General features: G+C 45.8%; 1 protein-coding gene and 1 pseudogene across 1 annotated transcript; both read right to left on the bottom strand.

Annotated features, from left to right (window-relative positions):
• The window catches only part of LOC147981514 (uncharacterized), a 164,246-nt pseudogene that overhangs the window by 72,800 nt on the left and 68,897 nt on the right, over positions 1-22,549 (bottom strand).
• LOC147981515 (uncharacterized) lies at positions 4,537-6,481 on the bottom strand. Its single transcript, XM_087545763.1, has 2 exons — positions 5,758-6,481; positions 4,537-5,674 (listed from the first exon to the last, which is right to left on the bottom strand). Exons 1-2 carry the CDS (start codon positions 5,913-5,915, stop codon positions 4,537-4,539), a joined length of 1,296 nt encoding a protein of 431 aa, XP_087401889.1. The 5' UTR covers positions 5,916-6,481.

Here is a 22,549-nt window from a genome sequence, read left to right as displayed (position 1 = left end):
GTCTTCCATCATAACCCCTCTTTCTCCGTGCTTGGTCCAAACATTATAGTGAGGCATGAAACCGGACTCAAACAGGTGGACGTGAATGGTTCTTGACGTAGAGTAATTGTGACCATTCTTACAGCCAGCACATGGACAAGGCATAAAACCATCCGCCCGCTTGTTTGCCTCAGCCGCAATCAGAAAAGTATGCACGCCCTCAACGAACTGGGGAAAGCATCGGTCATCGTACATCCATTGCCGGCTCATCTTCATTACACAACACCGAATAGACCAAATTAATACAAGTTCATACAACACTTAAATGCAACAAACAAATAACTCTCTAGCTAAAGCATTTAAATGCAACAACAAATGCGATCAAGATCGCAACTAAGGTAACAATGGATCCAACAGCATAATGATACCAAGCCTCACTATCGATGGCATATTTTCTAATCTTTCTAATCTTCAAGCGCATTTTCTCCATCTTGATCTTGTGATCATCGACGACATCGGCAACATGCAACTCCAATTCCATCTTCTCCCCCTCAATTCTTTTCAATTTTTCTTTCAAGTACTCGTTTTCTCTTTCAACTAAATTTAACCTCTTGACAATAGGGTCGGTTGGAATTTCCGGTTCACATACCTCCTAGAAAAAATTTCTATGTCAACTTGATGGGCATAATTTGTCATAAACACGAAATGCAACTAGTTTTAAAAGAGAATATATATACCACATCCGAATCATTGCAAGAGTAAATCTAGCAATGAGAGATGAAAGGACAAAGTTGCTAACCTTTGTGATCATTTCAATGGATGGGGGCCTTCAAATCTTGACAAAATTTGGGCAAAATGTGTGATGAGCGCGAGAGGAAGAGGGGAAGAACAGAGAGGAGAGGGGAAAGGGGAAGAACAGAGCGAGCTCGGGTGGATGAAGGGTTTATGTAGGAAGACCTTTAGTACCGGTTCGTGCCAAGAACCGGTACTAAAGGGGATGGAGGGGCCCCAGTCTGACAACATCCTGCCACCACTCTCATTAGTACCGGTTCGTGGCACGAACCAGTGCTAAAGGTTCGCCACGAACCGGTACTAATGAAAGCGGCCCGGCTAGCCATTGGAACCGGCACTAATGTATACATTAGTGCCGGCTCAAATACAAACCGGCACTAATGTGCTTCACGTTTGACCCTTTTTCTACTAGTGTACATAATTACCTAGCACTAATGTCTATTCAGTGACTGAATGCAATTACCAGTTGTAGCTGGCCGGTTAAATGCATTTAAAGAGTTTTGTACAACATTAATTTGAACTTTCAATAAAAGTATATTTAACCCTTGAAGTGTTGTTTAAGAGATATTTCCCTACCTATTAGTCTGTCCTTTTGAGATTCAACACCTCCTAAACTACCAAAATTGTGTTGTATTGCTCTGCTCCCACGGACCCTTGGTCCCATCGCCAGTGGGGGCCATCTCGTCGAGCCCTGAAGGCTGGACGTCGTGGGAGGTGGCCATCATATGTTCAGCAGGGCCGGTGCCGTCCTCCATTTGACCTAAGGGCACGTCGTCCAGGAGCCCACTTTGCCTAGATCTGGGCCTGGTTTGATGGCGTAGCCCGGGGGTTGTGGCTGCCACCCTCCTAGTGAGGAGGTCACAACAGGGGCGCCGATGGGGTTGGTGGTGTTTGTCCTTCGAAAGGCGAAATCTTTGCTGAGCGGCGGTGGTACAGTGGTTTGGGTTCTTGGATTCCAGGGCTATGGCTCTGGAAGGCGAGGCCGCATGGTTGGCCGTACAGTGAGCGATGTGACGGCAGTGGTGGTGGCTGTGTGGGTGGCGAGGAGCGAGGCAATAGGGATCCTAGCGGTGGTGGTGCTTAAGCAGTGGCGTCCCCCACATCATGTGGAGGCTTGGTTTGATGATGTCAGATGTGAGACCATGGTATCTCGGGTGATGTGGGTGAGGCTCTCGGCAAACACCCCGTACTCCAGCGCCAATGGTGATGATGCATGTGGGTGTCGTGTCCCTGTTGGGGGCGTTGCTGTGGTCCCTCTCTCTGCGTTAGTGCTCCGGGTGAAAGCCCTTACCGTCCTTCGGTCGCGACGATGGCGATATGTTTGCATCATCAGCCTCTTGGGGTCTCATCGTCAAGCTTAGCTACACTTCAGTCCCATCCATCTGGCATCAATGGGTGAGTTTGGATCCTATCTCGAGGCTACTTTGGCATTGGCTTCGGGCGGTCCCGGTGGCTTCCTATCCTTTACATGTGACATCATTGGGAGTGCTCTCAGTCCTCGTTGTTTGCACGTAGGATTAGCGCTCCATCGCCCGAGCGAGAGGGCAGGGGGTTCTCTTTGACGACAACTTGGTGTGTGTGGTACATTGATGTCTGGTGGTTTCTCTTGGAGGTGTAGTCCCTCTTCTAGTCAGTAGCCTTGGATGCTTCTTGTCAGGGTGTGGGAACTCATGTAATTTTTTTTATCTTTGTTCTGCTTTCTCAGATGACTCCTCATCACCTTGTGTTGGTTCGGACATGTTGCTTTATATATAAAGCAGGGTGAAGGCCTTTTTTGGTATTGCGCAAATAAAAACACACATTGAGCTTTTTTATTGCCACCATGTGGGCCCTGTCATCAATTCAATGGCCAAAAAATGGGTTTACGGTTTGTTTTTGAGACGTTTGCAGAAGCATTATCTTTCTTGTGGAGAAGCTTCCAACAAAAGCGAGAGAGAGAGAGAGAGAGAGAGAGAGATTCCATTGAATCAATAAATATCTGCATCGTTACCTAGCAAAAGAGCATTCAAACTTTTGTTAAGATGATCCATGAGATGAAGCCACACTAATACCTTTTCTTAGGGAGACACTTCTTTTTGCTAGTTAATAAAAACCAGAGAAACGGGAACTATGTGAAACATGCTCTTATAATAACTAGTTGATGAGTATTTAGCAGAGTTAGGGTTTGAATAAAAAGAGGGATAGTTTGTAGCTCTTGAAAGACTTGCTCGACAAAGGCATAATAAATATGGAGGCAAGTTGATTCATGCAAAAATAATTTGGGCAGGGCGGCATCGGGATCAAGTGCAAAAGAAGAAAGCCGGTGGAAAGCATGAGCCAGGATGCCATTTTTTATTTTGCGACCGAGCTAGGATGCTATCGTGATGCCATTTGTCTTTCGAAAACAAAAGGCTAAAACCATCTTCCAGGGTGTAGCCTGTGATACCTATGTAGTTTGAGAGAGAAAACAACACAAATCTTCTATCTGAAAGAGGCATTTTCTCCCTCAAGAAAAAAGAAAGAGGAAATTTTAGGGCATTGTGAGGAGCTCTATCGATAATATTGCTATATTAATTCAGTGAAGAATGTAAAATAGAGTAATGGATACCCCCAGAGATAATTGCAAACACCAAATTCACATATAAGTCCCTGCACACACCAAATTCAGCAACTGCCGCCAGCCTTTAGCACTGTGGTGCTGATCGTCGGAAGTGAAAAGGCAGTTCTCCACCAACAGCATAGCCATTAAGGTGTTGAGCCGAGATGAATAGACCTGCGGAAGAGTCGCTTGTCGATGTGGCTTGTCGGTCGGGACTCCTTTTTTGTTGGCGGGAAAAGGGCGATTGTATTACTTTAAGCAGGAGTGTCGCTCATACACAGGTTAATAATATCATTTGTACCTAACCCTACCCACGCCTCCATGTATGGTGCGGTGCGCCTGTAGGCAACAAGGCCATGAGTAACCTTACTTGGTGTATGACTAACTATAGTACGCAAAATCTATTTCTCAACATGCACCATCACCTGAATCTCTCGCACGAGGGCCATGTACCTTGATCAACTATCTGTGAAAGCATTAATCGTTGCGACCACCTCAACATAGTCCATCTCCACCACAATGGGAAGCTGGGTTCAGCGCTAGCTGTTGAATGTAAAAAGACAATAGACACAGAGATGTAACGTGACACATTGTCTATTGATGATATATATAGCCCCAGGGGATGCTTCGAACAGATGTGATGGCCTGGAGAGACGTGCATGGCGGTTAGGGATAGTGGATATTATCCTGCCAAACTCTCTATGCAAGCCTCCAGCTCTGCTTCCAGGGCACTACCGCATGTGGACAACTCTCTAGACATGGTAAAGACGGCCGAGCTCGCATCATCACGGAGGACCATGGCACATTTAGACTCGCTCAGTGATGCCACAAAGTTTCCATCTGAGTTAAGTTTCACCCAGTCCTCTAGTGGTTTCTTCTAGTGAAGCTCCTTCTCCACCCTTCTGTTCGACCTTGCAAGAGGAATGGGAGCTCCATGGATTGCCGACTCATCAAGCACCATCCCGCCCTTCTCTATATTCTCGTGGTTTTTTAATGCACATGATGGATGTGATATAGGTATGCAGAGACCGGCATGAGGCTTCCGCCAGGGGTGGTTCTTTCTCATTCGTAATCTCGTTCGGATGTGCTAGGATCTCCATAAGGTCATGAGCAACACCATGCAGGCAATTTCCTAGAGGGGCCCAGCACGCCAAATAGTCCACTCCGGTCCAGTGTTGCAAATGGAGTCAACGTCTGGGAGTAGCCATTTCCAGAATATCAATCTCTTCAAGAAGGGATTCCCAACCATTTTCTCTCAAGTCAACAAGCAGCACCTTTGTGTTGGACACACAATCCAAAGCATTCAAAATATCCAAAGATTTAGTTTGCAGTCTTACACACAACACATCAGTGATCTTCATGATTTTTTCCATTAGGTGCAGAATAAACACAAAATCAAATGAGATGAGAATCCTAAGAGCACCAACAGCATCTCCTCGAGAAAATTGTGAGACCGAACGATCACTTGCTATACTCCTTAAAACAGAAACAGAAGCAGCAAACATCTTTCTTAAGCTTTGGATTGATTTATAGTGGGAGCTCCATCTAGTGTCTCCTGCTCTTTGTAAAGAGCCTAACTGATTTGACCCTCGGCCAGTATCAAGTTCTCCTAGTTCGATCTCTCGTTCAATTTGAGCTGCCTGGTTTGCTAGCAATTCATCGTTGCGTTTGGAAGAAGCACTAACAACATTGACTATAAAGTTTGCATGCTGAAAGAAGTTGTGTACCTCATGCACCTCTCTGGATGCTGCAACAAGAGCTAACTGTAGCTGATGAGCCATACAATGAATGTAGTATGCATACGGACACTCCCGAAGAATAAGAGCCTTCAATCCATTCCACTCTCCCCTCATGTTGCTAGCCCCATCATATGCTTGGCCCCTGATATCTTGCACATTCAGGTTATTGAAAGCTAGAACAGCAAGTATCTTGTCTTTGAGAGTTGTTGCAGCAGTATCTTTAACATGCACTACATCAAGAAAGCGCTCTGTAATAATTGATTCTTCATTGGCAAATCTAATAACAACCGCCATCTGCTCTTTTTTGGATTCATCCCTAGCTTCATCAACCATTATACAAAACTTGCGATTGCCAATTTCTTCTTTAATTGATTTATGCACTTTACAAGCAATTATGCTTACAATTTCTTTCTGGACTTCTCCGCAAGTGTACTTTGCATTTCTTGGAGCATTTTCTAACACCACTTCATTGACCTCTTTATTATACGACGTCAGAATCTTGAGCATCTCAATAAAATTACCTCGGTTTTTAGATCCCGGAGATTCATCATGGCCTCTAAAGGGACATGCTTGAAATGCTAACCACCTGTAGATGCAACAATTGCTTAGTATAGAATTTACAAGTAACAAGTCCACTTGGGACATAATAGATATAGAAATCATGCTTACCTGATGGCATCAATTGTAGTCTTGAATCTTAGTCTCGCATCTGCCACTCTTTTCTCACATTGCTTCATCATTACCTTGTCTATATGAGACATGCTATTCTTAAGATTTTCAAAACATCTAACAGCAAAGTTATGAGCTGAGTTAGGATCACGACCCATGTGAGTTAGAAAAGCACATTCTTTCCCATTATTGACCTTTTTCCAGTTTTGAAATCCCTTGACTGTGAATGTATCTGAGGCTCTGAGCCACACCTTCCAATTGGCTTTTTGGAAAAGAGGAAACAAGGCAAGCAGTATGCCTTATGTGTGTCAGTTGAATACTCTAACCAAAAATGGTTTGTAAACCAATCTTTCTGGAATCGACGGCGATGAGTACCTGTTCCAGCAAATGGGTATTCCTCTGGTTGTAGGATCGGTTGATATGCGCCCTCAGATATATAAAAACGCCGAGCTTCATCTTGCTTGGCAGGAGGGAGTTGCCAAATTTGAAGACGTTTGCCGGGGTCTCTAATATAATCTGTTTCTGTTGTTACAACTGTCTCTTGCTGTGGACCTTCTACAGATGCTGAAACATTCTGATCAAGAGTGTTACTCTGTCCACTACTTTGTCCTTGTTCGGCTGTGTTGGAATCATCAACACCGGTAGCAGTAGGTTCAGGTTGGGAGCCAGGGCAGGAGCTTGATCCAACCTTCTCAAAAAAAGAAAGCATTGTCTTCCTCTTCATGACTACACAAACACAAAAATACAGATCGGTGACAACAGACAATAAATCCAAACAAAAGAGCAGGCCTAATTTGTGTCATGCCTAATTTGCAGCACATGTTTGTGAGAATAAACAAGATATTAGTTCCCCTAATTCCCCTGATCCCATTTAACCTAAGTACCTAACTCAAGAATTTCTGCAGTAAGGATCAGTTCGCCGGCATATAAATTGCATAGCATGAATTAAAGAAGACTCACTTGCAGGTTGGCCGTCTGCGTCGATCGATTCCTATTCTGTAGGAGTCTAGGAGACCTCAGGCCTGCCTCTTTGTCTTCCGTGTTGGGCTAGTGGGCTAAACATATGCTACTGGGCTTGAGATCACCGTTGGGGGGGCTAATTAGTTCTAACTAGTCCTGATCGAACAAAAATTACGCTATACAACGTTGGTTCGACGCGCAAGTTGGGGGGGGGGGGGGGGGGGGTTGGCCCCCGCTCGACCCCCCGTAGCTCCGCCCCTGACAGGTACAACTCCGGCGACAAAGGCTGCCCAAAGCAGTGCGTGGTACTATATATGAAACATCAAAAAAAAAAGTTAAGGAAAAACACTTGTCACAGTGCGTGGTACTGGGCCGTGATCATCTTCTTCTTTCCTTGTTCCAGATCGATTAAATTCGCTAGACTCAGAGAAACATATCGTGTTTAACTTGGTTAATATACATATACCTTCCCCCGCAAAAAAAAAACGCTCCTGTCGTTAGCTTTCTTATTACGCGTGAGATATGTAGTTTCCGCAGTATATTTGCAATGAGGCTAAGCCCAGCACAAGTCTATTCATGTTGTTTCCGAAAGATCACCGTGACTCCTCATATCTTCTTCTAAAAAAAGGACTCCTCAGATTCTTTCTTTCCTTTTTTTATAGGCTTATATATTACATGCTGTTACTATACCGGAGGAGCCCCATGGAGGGGGCTCACGGGCGTCTGTTTCCTAAGGGCAAAATTGGGTGCCATATCTCCGTGTTGGACTCCGAAGAGGCACCAAGGTACATTGGGGGGCCAGATACAACATCAGAGTTGCAATCCAAGACATTTCTTCTGGTGTGTGATAGCCTCCATTGGTACCCGGTACAACATCAGAGCGGAAGCAAGGTGGTATTTTTTGTATTCAATACCACAACTGAACCTTTTTCGCAGGTGCATGCTCCAGTTGTTCCCACGGAATCATACATCTTTGATATGGACAATACAATTGGCATATATAGCTATAATTATGCCATGAAAATTGTCGACATTTGGGTGTTGCAGAACAATGAAAGCGAGGTATGGAACTACAAGTACCAGGTTGATTTGCCGTTCGCAGAAATCGGTCAGGAGTTGGGAATGTGGAATAATTGTTGGGATGTCAGCGTTGTATCGACAGATGGTGATGTCCTCTTGCTGCTAAGTCATGGCGAGTGGCTGCTTCACATTAATACTGATGGTGAACTGGTTGGCAACTTCCATCGTGATGGCGAAGAGTTGTATCCTTGTGAACTTCGGCTCAAACAAACTCTTGTTTCACATGCCTTCTTTGCAGCAGTAGAAGATAATTTTATGACTGATTCTCCTTTCATCTGACGTTTGTTGCGTGAGTTGGTGCCTCTTCACAGCCTAGCCGTAGTATCCACAAGAGCTGCAATTAATATCTATGAACTGGACCAAGTGTGTGCCCCCTGACTTCTTTTCATGTACTCCCTCCGTTCCAAAATAGATGACCCAACTTTGTACAAAAGTTAGTACAAAGTTGGGTCATCTATTTTAGAACAGAGGGAGTAGATGTATAGATGAAGTTGTGATTAGAAGCATGGACTTTTAGTATGTTGTTGCAAGAAATTTATGCTTGTTTCTGTACCTTTGGGGTTGAAGTGTCTACTGTATGGGTTGAAGTACTAAATTATTATCACTTTATATGCTTCATGCATGTCACTATTTCTTGGACGGAAAAATTGACTGTGCCTTCTGTTGAAGCTGGCGATGAAAAAAGACTAGAGTTTCCTCTTTGTTGACTTGTAGGCTGCATCTGATTTTCTGAGGATCTAGGAGCAATAGTTCATAAATTTCATCATCATGATTACTAAATGAAATGTTCTAAGTGTTATAATTCTTTTTTCATGAATATGTTGCATCTGGTCATTAGGTACTTCCTTGGAAACTAAGATGCTCGCAATAATTGGACATGGTTACATTTATCGTATTTTGAGGAGGGCGTGTTCTTGTAAAAAAGATTGTTACTGGGACCTGAAAATCTATGAACAATTTTTTGTCCTTCCATCCTCACACTGGTTTTATGTTAAACTGTTTGGAGAGATATCTTACTACTTCACTTTTCCTGCTACAAATCTCAGGATTAGTGCTTCTTGATGCTTCATATTAACATCAGTTGAATAAGCAAGATTTGTACTATTAAGCACAATAAAGGTTTTTCATGATCTGGCCCAGGCCTCATATTGTGTTCATGTCTCACGAAGGACTGCACCAGGCCTGTTGTGTAAAATGATGAATTTAAATACCTACTTGCTGGAAGTATGGAACAATGCCTGTGTTGGTATATCCCAGTAACAGGAAGTATAGGAGCACTATGAAAACAGATGAAAAGTACATGCATATACCATTTTTAAGTCTGTTGCAGCATACAGTAGTTCCACAGACCACAGGAAAGCAGTTCTAAAACTTGTTTCTTGCCTAGATAATTGCATTGCAAAATTTCAAAGCTGATGGAGAATACTGAAGCACTGATGACATATATTCAACAATTAAGTTGCAGAGCTAAATACAGAACCATATTAAAGATTAAGCACAAGATAGCATCAAGCTGAACAGTGGAGCACTGGATACATATATCATGCCCTAGTTAATTAACATAACACACAGTAATTCCATATCAGAAATACAACCTAGAAACACCTTGTTTCTTGCCCGGAACAAGTCAAGGCATAACCAAATAACAAAACAAAAGACCACAGAGAACTTGTTTGTTGCATCGAACAGTGCACTGCATAACCTAGGTTCAATCATCCAGTTTATCATCGCCTCATGTGAAACCCAGTTCAGAAACTAGGAAGTTGATCGGTGTAGCTCGCTAGAAGCTGGATGATCGTGAAAGGACGGTTATCGCGAGGATAAACTGCTTGTTCTGCTTCACAAAATCGACGGCTTCCGAGATCCTCTCTGTTTTCCCATTCTTGATGTCACATTTGCAGATATTAAGTTTTGTCCATATGTGTACATCGAGCCAGGAGCATTATGAAAGCAGATGAAAATCACATCTGTTGCGTATACAAATCCTCCTTGTTTCATCATAATTAAACTATTGTCTACTATCTGTTAATAAGACAGTAGCATGTTTCCCTTGGCAAATATGACGAACAAATTTTTTTTTGAAGGCTCAAGGAGAGCCCCGCTTTGAACTAACGAAGCCATCAACCGGCCAGGAATTACATCGGCCCATACAACAGGAAAGAAAAACAAAGAAACTGAAAACGATTGATACAACATGCTACAAAAACAGCTTACAGGCACCACAACAGCAAGCACAAGGATATTCTACAAGTAAAGCAGCTAAATGTTGATGGAGCCCTTCGACGCAAATGAAGCACCAAAGCAATGACATCAAGCGAACTTCAAGAGGGAATCGCGCCCAGCGAAGATAAACATGCCCTCATCTACTCCAAAAGGAAACCACCATCATCGAACCTTCCTTCTCCAATTCCGAAGGGGACCCCTGCCCCTCGCCTTGGATCGAAGGGCGCCGGACCGTCGCAAATTGAAGCAACTCACCCTTGAGCAAGGGATGGTAGAGATTTTGTAGCACCTTGGGAGATTCTCAGCGTGACCAACCCACTATGTAAGATCACCAGGAGAAGAGCCTAACCGCAGCTCAATGGTCCATATACGAAGAAATGAAGCTGTTGAAGGACGAGGGAGCCAAAGAAACAATCTCAGAGTTGATAAACAACTGAAGTTGAGACAAGATTAGTGCTCGAAAAATTAGGACCCATGTCCGAAGCGCCCATGCCGTGCTGCTGCACATAGGGGAGAGGAACCCTATCCACTCCCCCTACCATGGTAGCACACAAACGACCGACCTACTGACAACCACAGGGAGCTAATCTTGCGAAAATATCATCCCGGCGTTATCTCCTACTACGATGTTGCTGCGCACCGGATAACCGCATCCAAACGCCAATGCACACCGCCAACTCACCCAAGATGACACCTTGAGGAACGTGACGATACAAAGTCGCGTCGCTGCCGCCCAGACCAGAACTGACTAAGGTTTCACCCGGGTATGAGAGGGGAGGGAGAGGGGATCCAACCTCGACGGCGCCTCCGAGAAGGGGAACGACGCCAGCAGGCGTCGCCACCGTCGTGACCGGAACAGCCGGCCCCGGTCCGAGCTCGCAACTCCGGCATCCCCGCTTTCAACGGATCCGGCAAAAGGCGGCCGCCATGACCCAGATCCACTGGGGAAAAGGCGTAGGAAAGGGGAGGAACAAGACCTCCAGATCCGACGCACAGCCAGGGGCACCAGGCCACCCGACGCGACCATCGCCCAACGCCTCCACTCCACCACTCGCCGCCCGAACGGCCAAGGGGGGAGGAGGAGCACCAACGAACGCCGCTGACCCCTCTGGCGGCGGAGAGGAGGAGAAGGGAGGGGAAGGTGGCTTGGCGGCTAGGGTTGTGTTTCCACCCGTGTCGCCCCGAGCAGAGTAAAGCGAGCCTGCCTCTTTTGACAGCAATATTTGCACTATAGGAAATCATTCAACTGTTTACTTGTGACAGCAATATTGTTTCCTGTTAAAATTACTCCCATATGACATGACATCACGGTAGTTAGTATCTCCAATTACAACATTTTTCCTATTTGAGCAAGGAAATATATATATTCAGTTTAGAGTACTTTAATTTCACAGCAGCATCAGTGTAGTTCTAGGTTCAGGTTGTGTTCCAGTTCTATATATGGAGCCAACTGGGAGCTTTATTCAGGCATGTCTGTCTTTGATTGTACATCTTCTATTTTTTTTGCAAGAAACACAAATAGATTTTTGCAAGCAACATAAGTCAGAACCTGTGCATGTGTACTTGTACTTGTCAACCTGTGCACGTTCGCTAACTGTTTCTTGATGCACCTCTGGCTCTGAGAATGGTTAATGATATCACCTAGCTTACAGAAACAAGAACCTATGTTGTGCTTGTACTTTCAGCTTAAGACTAGCATTGGCAACAGAGCAAGAAGCTGAGAGAATTCATTAAATTTTGAACATCTATAATAAAGGATCAAGACAATTGGTGAATAAATCTAAATCTGCTAGATTCGTCAGCTCAAGCAACACTGATCAAATGAAAGAAGAGGTGATGCATGCTTTAGACATAAGAAGAGAAGCGCTTGAAGAAAGGTATCTTTGCCTCCCAATGGCCACAGGAAGTACGACATGAGCTTTTGAGAAGCTATGCACAAGAGTAAGAAACATGGCGGGAGATGGAACAGAATTGGTGGTCATGCAGGCAGTGCAACTGTTCTCAGTGAGTTGTTTTAATCTCTCAAAAACAACTTGCAAGATATTGTCCAGATTTTGGTGGGGAGGAGATCGAGATAAACAAAAAATGCATTGGAGGAAATAGGATGAAATTGCCCGACCAAAATTAGCAGGATGGGGTTTAGAAATCTTCAAATATTCAATTTAGCCATGTTGGCAAAACAAGGATGGAAATTGATAACTAAACCAGAATCCTTATGTGCACGTGTCAACCTACATATGGAAGAATCGATGGATCCCAAGCCTTCCAGGATGCAGGCCAATATTCAGGAGAAAAGGTGCAATTGTATCAAAACTTTCAGTTTCAGAGCTCATTAATGATGATAGAAGAAATTGGAACATTAAAAAGTTGAATAGTAATCAATCTCCTATGCAAGTAACATAAGCTCTTAAGATTCCTTTGGGAAGGTTAGACCATGACCTAAGGCTTGGGGTGAAGAAAGACATGGCACCTACACAGTAAAATCAGTCTACAAAGTACTAGCAAAGGAGTTCAGAGCTAAAAGCGAACATCGCCAAGGAATTGCATTAAGCTCAAACTACTGAAGAAAATGTTGGAAATATGAGCAATTTACCGGATGATTTTATTAACAGAAATACTAGATAAAGCATGACTAATATAGTAGAGATAAAACAAGTCATGCGTTCTGATAGAGAGAAGGAAAATAGCTTATGCATATATGAACCGTAGCTTATCATATCTATAGCAGACAGTAGAACTAGTTGCATATATGAGGTAGAACCTAACATATTTAGGGCAAGTACTAGTATGAGAAACTGTGGCAGGATATCTAACAGAAAGAAGAACCCATACGGGACAGCAGCAGCAGTAGCACTGGACTTGGGGTCGCTGTCCTCGCCAGCCATGTCGTCGAGGAGATTGTCGACGTCGGGGAAGAAGTCGTGGTCGGGGAAGTAGTCGTTGGAGTCCAGGGCGTCCGTGACGAAGGAGTCAGTCAGTAGTCGCGCAGAGCGCTCCCCAAAAACCTTATCACCCTTCTCCCGTACAGGACTTAAAGAGGTGCGGTTTCGGAGGCCTACTGTCCCGACCTGCGGTGCACGCCGCAAGCCGGGATGAGGAAGACAGCAGCAGCTCAGAGATTGGAACCGATGGCGAGAGGAAGGAGAAGTTCTGGTGCGTCTCTCTGAGAGGAGCGACCTCCCTTTTATAGGCGCAAGAGAAGGAGGCGAGAGGCTGCGGTGTAGCGTTCGTATTCAATATCCACTACAGCAAAAACTTTCCAGCTCCCGAGTGACCTTTCGTATACCCGTAGTGCGTGGCAAAAATTTAGACATCGGCTTGGCTCATTCCCGCAACCCGCGGCGCATCTGGCGAGGCGGGCGGCGGAGGAGGAGCGCGCGTGGATATCCCTCTTGTTCTCATGCTCGTACAAGTGGGGAAAGAACCTCCCTTATAAGGAGGTCCAACTCCCACTAAACTAGCAATGTGGGACTAAACTTTAGTAGTATCCCTTGCCTTGCAAAGATGGGCTAAGTGGGCCTTTAGGATTTATTAGGAATTTCTGAAATAGTTATTGGGCTGCCCAAAATGGACTAAATTCCTGCAATCCCCCACCAGATCCCAGAGGCACACAGAAATTTGCCTTTGGTTCCAAAACACTGTTTTATATACCGGTACTGCAGTGGAGACTGTCAAGTTGAACTTCCACCTAGAACTCTATGCTACACTAGTAAGCAACATGAACAGTGGACTGGGCCTTGAACTGCAAGTTTTCTGCGAATCTAGCTTCACATAAAGCCTTGACCTATACGTGGCTACCGTGGGTCTTCCCCGCATGTGGAGCTTATGCGTCATACTCCGAGACCTTTCATGAGTTTACTAGAGAGAACCCTACTCTCATAGATTGCAACGTTTAACAATCAGACTCATATAGGTGCGTTCTTCAAAAGATGTTCTGCAGGACAACATCTCTGCTTCAAAGAGCCACTTAAAACACATTAAGATATACATCAACCTGCCATGCAGATTAGGAGAGTATTGCATCTTTATGGAGTGGTATTTTAACAATAAGGGTACTCTCCTCCCAGTTGACCAACAGCTTGTCTTCCACATCTAATTCACAGGATCTCCGATCACAAAGAATAGGTTACCACTGTGAACAACTCATATTATGGGTCTCATACCCATCTCCCTCGATGCATTATCTATCACATTACGTGATAGACCCTTAGTAAAAGGATCAGCCAGATTTTTAGACGTTTGGATATAATCCAATGCAATAACTCCAGAGTTTCTCATTTTTCTGATAGACTTTAACCTTCTCTGAACATGTCTTGATGACTTCATGTTATCCTTTGAGCTGCTCACTTTCGTGATCACAGTTTGATTGTCGCAGTTCATAAGAATACCCGGTACAGGTTTCTCAACAACCGGCAAGTCATTCAAGAGCCGGCGAAGCCAATCTGCTTCGACCGTAGCTGTATCTAGTGTTGTGAGTTCTGCTTCCATTGTTGACCTCGTTAAGATGGTCTGCTTGCAATACTTCCAAGAAACAGCGCCACCTCCATGAGTGAATACATAACCGCTTGTGGCATTTATCTCATCAGCATCTGAGATCCAGTTTGAGTCACTATACCCTTCAAGCACCTTTGGGTGCCCGGTGTAGTGAATTCCATAATTTGCAGTGCCTTTCAAATAACGCAAAACTCTCTCTAGAGCTTTCCAATGCACATCTCCTGGTTTTGAGACAAACCGACTCAGTTTGCTAACAGCAAAAGAGATGTCAGGTCTTGTAGTACTTGCTAAGTACATAAGCGAGCCAATAATCTGAGAATATTTCAATTGATCTCTAGCAATTCTTCGATTCTTTCGAAGTAACACACTCGCATCATATGATGTTGGAGAGGTCTTGCAGGCACTATAGCCAAAGCGACTCAAGATCTTTTCCAAATAGTGAGATTGAAGCAATGTAATCCCACCATCATCGTCTCTCAACAACTTGATGTTCAGAATGACATCAGCCACTCCTAAATCCTTCATCTCAAAACAACGAGATAGGAAATCCTTGACCTCCTTAATAACATTCAGATTTGTTCTGAAAATCAGTATGTCATCAACATACAAGCACAGGATAACTCCCTCGCCCCCACCATGGCGCTAGTACACACATTTGTCAGCTTCGTTCACAACAAAGCCTGCAGCTATTAAAGTTCTTTCAAACTTCTCATGCCACTGTTTGGGTGCTTGCTTAAGTTCGTACAAAGACTTCAGCAACTTGCACACTTTCCCTTCCTGACCATCTAGTACAAACCCATCTGGTTGTTCCATATAAATTTCCTCGTCTAACTCTCCATTTAGGAAAGCAGTCTTAACATCCATTTGATGAACGAGAAGACCATGCGAGGCAGCTAGTGAAAGTAGAACTCGAATAGTGGTCAGTCGAGCCACAGGTGAGTAAGTATCAAAGAAGTCTTCACCTTCCTTTTGGGTATAACCCTTAGCCACGAGTCAAGCCTTGTACTTCTCAATAGTACCATCAGGCCTAAGCTTCTTCTTGAATACCCATTTGCATCCTATAGGTTTGCACCCATAAGGACGATCAGTTATCTCCCAGGTTTCATTCGCCAAGATGGAATCCATCTTGCTACGAACTGCTTCCTTCCAGTAGTCAGCATCTTCAGACGCATAGGCCTCTGAAATAGAACTGGGAGTGTCATCTATGAGATACACAAGAAAATCATCACCAAAGGACTTTGCAATCCTTTGTCTCTTGCTCCTAGTACGAACTTCATTGTTCTCCTCCACAGGACTTTCAAAGTGTTCTATCGAAATGGCAGGTTTGGTAATTGTAACTGGTTCCTGATTCGATGAACTAGGCATCTCCTGATTAGATGAGGTAGCCATATCCTTCATGGGAAAGATATCTTCAAAGAAAGTCGCATCATTCGACTCCATGATCGTACCGACATGCATGTCAGGTGCCTCAGATTTTACAACCAAGAATCTATAGCCAATGCTATGAAAAGCATATCTCAGGAAAACACAATCCACAGTCTTTGGTCCAAGCTTCCGCTTCTTTGAAATTGAAGAATTGACTTTCGCCAAACAACCCCATGTTCGCAGATAAGAGAGTTTTAACCTTTTCTTATCCCATTCCTCGAATGGAGTTATCTCTTTGTTCTTTGTGGGGATTCGGTTCAGGACATGACATGCTGTCAATATCGCCTCCCCCCGTCATGCCTTGGAGAGACCCGATGTATCTAACATGGTGTTAACCAAATCAGGTAGAGTACGGTTCTTTCTTTCGGCCACCCCATTTGACTGAGGTGAGTAGGGAGGAGTCCTCTCATGGATTATACCATGTTCCGCACAAAAAGCATCAAACTCATTGGAAAAATACTCTCCACCACGGTCGGACCTAAGCCTCTTGATTTTTCGATCAAGTTGGTTTTCCACTTCAGCTTTATAGATCTTGAAAAAGTTCAAAGCCTCATCCTTAGATTTCAGAAGATACACATGGCAGTATCTAGTGGAGTCATCAATTAACGTCATGAAATATTTCTTTCCACATTTTGTCAACACACCATTCATTTCACATAGATCTGAATGTATGAGCTCTAGTGGTGCAAGATTTCTTATTTTCGCAGTCGTGTGAGACATACGAGGTTGCTTAGCTTGCACACACACTTGACACTTAGATCCCTTGACGGTGGTGAAACTAGGGATTAAGTTCAACTTCGCTAGTCATGACATGCAACCAAACTTAACATGACAAAGACATGAATGCCACACATTGGATTCACTATTGTTGCAAATATGATTAGCAACTTTATTGCAAATGTCTGATAAGGGTAAACGAAATAAGCCTCCTGACTCATAGCCTTTACCAACAAAGGTTCCATACTTGGATATTACAAATTTATTTGACTCAGAGACAAGCTTGTAGCCATCTCTACACAGAAGAGATCCGCTAACAAGATTTTTATTGACGGAGGGGACATAATGCACGTTCTTCAGCCGCACGATCTTCCCCGAAGTAAACTTCAGATCGACCGTGCCAACACCACGAATAGAAGCACTTGAACCGTTGCCCATCAGCACGGTTGAAGTCCCTGCGGTCTGATAGGACGAAAACATGGAAATATCACCGCATACATGCACATTAGCACCCGTGTCAATCAACCAGTCAGGAGAATGACATACTGAAAGAATAGTGGGAAATATACCATACCCAGCATCCTTCATGCCAGTGTCTCCAATGACAACATTAGCGGTCTTGCCGCCTTTCCCAGGATGACACTTGTCATAGCGATTAGGGCAACTAGGAGCCCAATGATCAGGATCCCCACACACATGACAAGCACCTTTCTTCTTGCCATTCTTCTTCCTTAAGTTCGTGTGTTGCACAGCCTTGTTCTTCCCATCAAACTTTGCTTTTCCATCAAACTTGCCCTTGTTCTTGAACTTGTGGGGCTGGAAGTTCTGCTTCTGTACCACATTGGCACTAGATCCTCCCTCAATACCTCGAGCACGTGTGTCCTTTGCTCTCGCCTTTTCTTCCACATCAAGAGTGCCAATAAGATCCGGGACGGAAAACTCTTGCCTCTTATGCTTCAGCAAGGTAGCAAAGTTCCTCCATGAAGGAGGAAGTTTAGTGATGATACCTCCGGCAACAAACTTGTCTGGTAGCATACAACTGAAGTGCTCAAGTTCTCTAGCAAATGACTGTATCTCATGAGCTTACTCAACCACGGAGCGCTCTTCAGTCATCCTGTAATCATATAATTGCTCCATGATGTACAGCTCAGTGCCAGCATCCGAGACCCCAAACTTGGCCTCGAGTGCATCCCACATATCTTTTCCATTATCAATTGACGCATAAGCATCAACTATGTTCTCACCAAGAACACTCAAGAGAGCAGCCGTAAACAGAGTATCCATTTTCTGAAAAGCTTGTGCCTGTTGAGCATCAAGCTCTCCTTCAGGTTTGCCGAGAGTGGCGTCATAGCAACTCATGGTTTGAAACCATAAGACTGCTCTCACGCGCCACCTCTTATAGTGGATACCCTCAAACATAGGAGGTCTCATGGAAGCAACAAAACCACTCGGGGTAAATTGCCTATAATAAGGTTTTTGGATTGTTGGAAATATGAGCAATTTGCCGGATGATTTTATTAACAGAAATACTAGATAAAGCATGACTAATATAGTAGAGATAAAACAAGTCATGCGTTCTGACAGAGAGAATGAAAATAGCTTCTGCATATATGAACCGTAGCTTATCATATCTATAGCAGACAGTAGAACTAGTTGCATATATGAGGTAGAACCTAACATATTTAGGGCAATTGCTAGTACGAGAAACTGTGGCAGGATATCTAACAGAAAGAAGAACCCATACGGGACAGCAGCAGCAGTAGCACTGGACTTGGGGTCGGTGTCCTCTCTAGCCGTGTCGTCGAGGAGGTTGTTGACGCCGGGGAAGAAGTCGTCGTCGGGGAAGTCGTCGTTGGAGTCCGGGGCGTCCGTGACGAAGGAGTCAGTCAGTAGTCGCGCAGAGCGCTCCCCAAAAACCTTATCAGAGGCCTACTGTCCCAACCTGCGGTGCACGCCGCAAGCCGGGATGAGGAAGACAACAACATCCAGCTCCCGAGTGACCTTTCGTATACCCGTAGTGCGTGGCAAAAATTTAGACATCGGCTTGGCTCATTCCCGCGGCGCGGCGCGGCGCGGCGCGGCGGGGCGGGGCGGGGCGGGCGGCGGAGGAGCGCGCGTGGATATCCCTCTTGTTCTCGTGCTCGTACAAGTGGGGAAAGAACCTCCCTTATAAGGAGGTCCAACTCCCACTAAACTAGCAATGTGGGACTAAACTTTAGTAGTATCCCTTGCCTTGCACAGATGGGCTAAGTGGGCCTCTAGGATTTATTAGGAATTTCTGAAATAGTTATTGGGCTGCCCAAAATGGACTAAATTCCAGCAGAAAACATGTCGTGGAAGAAACTTCGGAGCTTGCCAATTCCCCCCAAGGTAAAAACTTCCTGGTGGCAAATTGTCATTTTTTTTTTGCGATGGAAAGGGAGTTTATATTAATCAAGCATCGACCATGTCTGCCTTACATAGGTCTGGCACATCTCCAGGCCCAGATCGAAGCCATACTACAGTACGCTTCTCACATCTACCAGAGTTAGCCAAATAATGGCTTACATTATTTTGTTCTCTCCTAACATGCTTGACTAAAAACTCCCTTCCTTCATGTAGAAGGCTCTTAATCTCCTCAACTACCATGGAATGCACCGACCTGTCCTTGCTCATGCATTGGATAAGATTAGTGACGTCACTGCAGTCGGACTGAATAATAATCGGCAGGGTTGTCCATTGAATAGCAAGCTCAATTCCCTCCTTGCATGCAGCGATTTCTGCTTCCAGGGGAGACGCACAAGTACGTAGCTGACGGCATGCAGCAAATATGGGATTACCATCTGAGCCACGTAGTATCATACCTGCACCTGCAGAATGGTCGTGCTCGCAAAACGACCCATCAACGTTGAGGCTCGTCCAGCCCGCCGGCGGCGGCAACCAGCGTCGTAGCAGGTCTTTTGGCTGTATTACATGCGGTGACGACCTACTGGTCAGGTCAGCGCCAACAACTGTCTTCCCCTTTACGTGGTCTGTATGGGGCTCTGCTTGAATTGCCACTAGAGAGTTAACATAGCTATGAAGGAAGCGCTTCGATGACTCAACGGTGGGAGGCCGTTTATGGTGAACTATGTCATTCCTTACATGCCAGCTGCGCCACAGAGTCATAAGCAGGTGAAGCCGGTCCGTCTCTGTACTGTCCCCAAGGATGTGCAGGAGCCACTCCGGTCCAGGATTCACCAGCTTGCGGACGTCCGGGAGCCTCCATTCGCTCGCCATGGCCTGCCAGAGAGCTACTGCTCGTGGGCACCTGCAGAACGCGTGGTATGTGTCCTCGGGTTCAGACGCACACACCGGACACAAGTCAGATACCTCCAAATTACGACGCTTCTTATTAACCCATGTTGGAAGGGAATCAGTGATGAGTCGCCACGCGAACACACGCACCTTAGGAGGAGCAGGGCACCTCCATAGTAAAGCCCAGACGGCTCGTCGTCCGTCCGATGCCCTGCTCGCCGCGACTGAAGATGGTCGAAGACGTTCGTCCAGTGCAAGGCGATACGCACTTCGAACTGAGAAAACTCCGCTCCTTTCCGGCGCCCAAGCTAGCACATCCTCTCCCAGCCTTGCCGATGCTCTAATTTTAATAATTTCCTCCACATCAACTGGTAGGAAGTATTGCTTCAAAACATTCATCCTCCAATTACCACGATCATCCAAAAGCTCCGCCACACGTTGGAGACGGCATCGTCCTTGAGGACTCACCGGCGTCCCTGCTCCTCCCCGCATGATCCATTTATCCCTCCAGATGCGAATAGATTGGCCATTGCCAACCCGCCAAACAAGGCCTTTTTTGAGCAGCTCCAGGCCATGTAGTACGCCCTGCCATGTCGCCGAGGCGCCGCCAGCGAAAACTATGTCTTCAAGGTTGCCATTCGGGTAATAGCGTGCTTTCAAGACCCTCGAGCACAGGCTATCCGGGATGGTGAGCAGCCGCCAAGCCTGTCTTGCTAGCAATGCCTGGTTGAAAAGACGGAGATCTTTGAAGCCAAGGCCACCATGGGACTTCGGCTGCAATAGAACATCCCATGCTCGCCAATGTGTCTTCCGTCTACCCTTCTCTGACCCCCACCAGTAGCTCCTGATCATGCGAGTGAGTTCATCACAGATTGAGGCCGGCAACTTGAAAACACTCATCAGATAGGTTGGCAAGGCTTGCGCCACTGATTTGATCAGCACCTCTCTACCGCTTTGAGCCAGTTGAGAGTCCCCCCATAGCATCAAATGCTTAGTCAGACTGTCCAAGATACCAACAAAACGTCCCTTACTCATTCTGCCATGGGGTGTGGGCAGCCCCAAATACTTCTCTTCGAAGTTGATATTTTGCACACCAAGCACCCGTGTCACATCGTCTCTATCCTTTTGGTTGCAAGGCGCACCAAACAGTATTGAGCACTTGTTTGGATTAATTAGTTGCCCCGTGGCACCCGCAAATGCATCCAACACGCCCTTAATCCGGCTCGCTTCCCCTTCCGTTGCACGAAAGAACAATAAAGTGTCATCGGCGAACAGGAGGTGTGAGATCCCGGGGGCTCGTGGGCACACCTTCAAGGGAGTAATGTTCAATCTTCCAACACCCTGCTTCAACAGTGCAGCCAAACCATCAGCTATAAATAGGAATAAAAACGGGGAAAGAGGGTCTCCCTGCCGCAGCCCTCGCGACGGTGCATATTGTCATTTGAAGGTTTCATTCCTGTAAAAGCTATATTGAAAAAGGACACATCGAAAAATTAATAACCTTGTCGAATGTGGCGCAAATGAAGATACTATCTTCGATGCTTTGACAGAATGTTGTTATGCCCGAGTATTCAAGGAGTTTTTTAAGAAACGTTATGGCATTAAGCTTCCCAAACTGCATGAGCTAACTTGGGCCCAAGACATTCTAGATAATGATATATGTGGAATCGGAGAAAGCATGATATATTTTGTGTGGCATGTGGTCAGTGTGGACATTACAAAATAACAGAATTCATGGAGCATACTGAATTAATCCAATTCAAGCTTGCAGGTGGGCACATGATATGGCTGTGGATTTGATGTTGAGTGCAAAACCCTCAGGACAAGGAATTGAACATATAAATGACGATAGGAACCCAGCCATTCTCAGACCATCCACGCGTCCACCTTTTGCAAATCTCGTTCGCCTAGCCTCTCTCGATGACGCTTGGGCCCAGTAGTGTGGCCCCTTGCGTCCCGGCGAGCAGAGAAGCGAGAGAGAGCACAAATCTAACCTGCGACCCCCACCTCCTCTCCTGCCGCCGCCGCCTCCTCTCTCGTCTGCCGCCGCCTCCTCTCTCGTCTGCCGCCGCCCCCATCTCCACTATTGAACATATAAATGACGATAGGAACCCAGCCATTCTCAGACCATCCACGCGTCCACCCTTTGCAAATCTCGTTCGTTTTTACCTCACTTCCTGCCTAGCCTCTCTCGATGACGCCTGGGCCCAGTAGTGTGGCCCCTTGCGTCCCGGCGAGCAGAGAAGCGAGAGAGAGCACAAATCTAACCTGCGACCCCCACCTCCTCTCCTGCCGCCGCCGCCTCCTCTCTCGTCTGCCGCCGCCCCCATCTCCACTATCTCTGTCTAACGACGAGGAGAGGCTCACCCCACAGCCCCTTCTCCACCCACGACCAATGGTTGGGGAGGCGGGCTCTTCTTGCTGGGGTGGAGGAGCAGGGGAGGGCTGGGAGGCCGGCCGGTGGGGGGGCATTGAGGCCAGCCTGCTAGGATGGAGCAGCGAGGCCCGAGCTCTAGGCGTCGGAGAAGAGACCGACGTGGGGCGCAAGGAGTAGGGGAGGGTGGGGCTTTCATCTGCGACCTCGGCATCGGTGCTCGGCTGGCGAATGGGGCGGCGA

The sequence above is a fragment of the Triticum urartu genome, chromosome 3A (assembly GCF_056163025.1).
Source record: "Triticum urartu cultivar PI428250 chromosome 3A, HENAU_Tu73, whole genome shotgun sequence".
Classification (NCBI taxonomy): Eukaryota; Viridiplantae; Streptophyta; class Magnoliopsida; order Poales; family Poaceae; genus Triticum; species Triticum urartu.
Note: the sequence above shows the minus strand (reverse complement) of the source record. Positions and strands in the feature narration are given on the sequence as shown.

Coding starts and splice junctions, on each gene's coding strand:
- LOC147981515 (XM_087545763.1), bottom strand. CDS start 5,915: ATGGGTCGTGATCCTAACTCAGCTCATAACTTTGCTGTTAGATGTTTT. Junction 5,675..5,757: donor ACTACAATTGATGCCATCAG/GTAAGCATGATT, acceptor TTGCATCTACAG/GTGGTTAGCATTTCAAGCAT.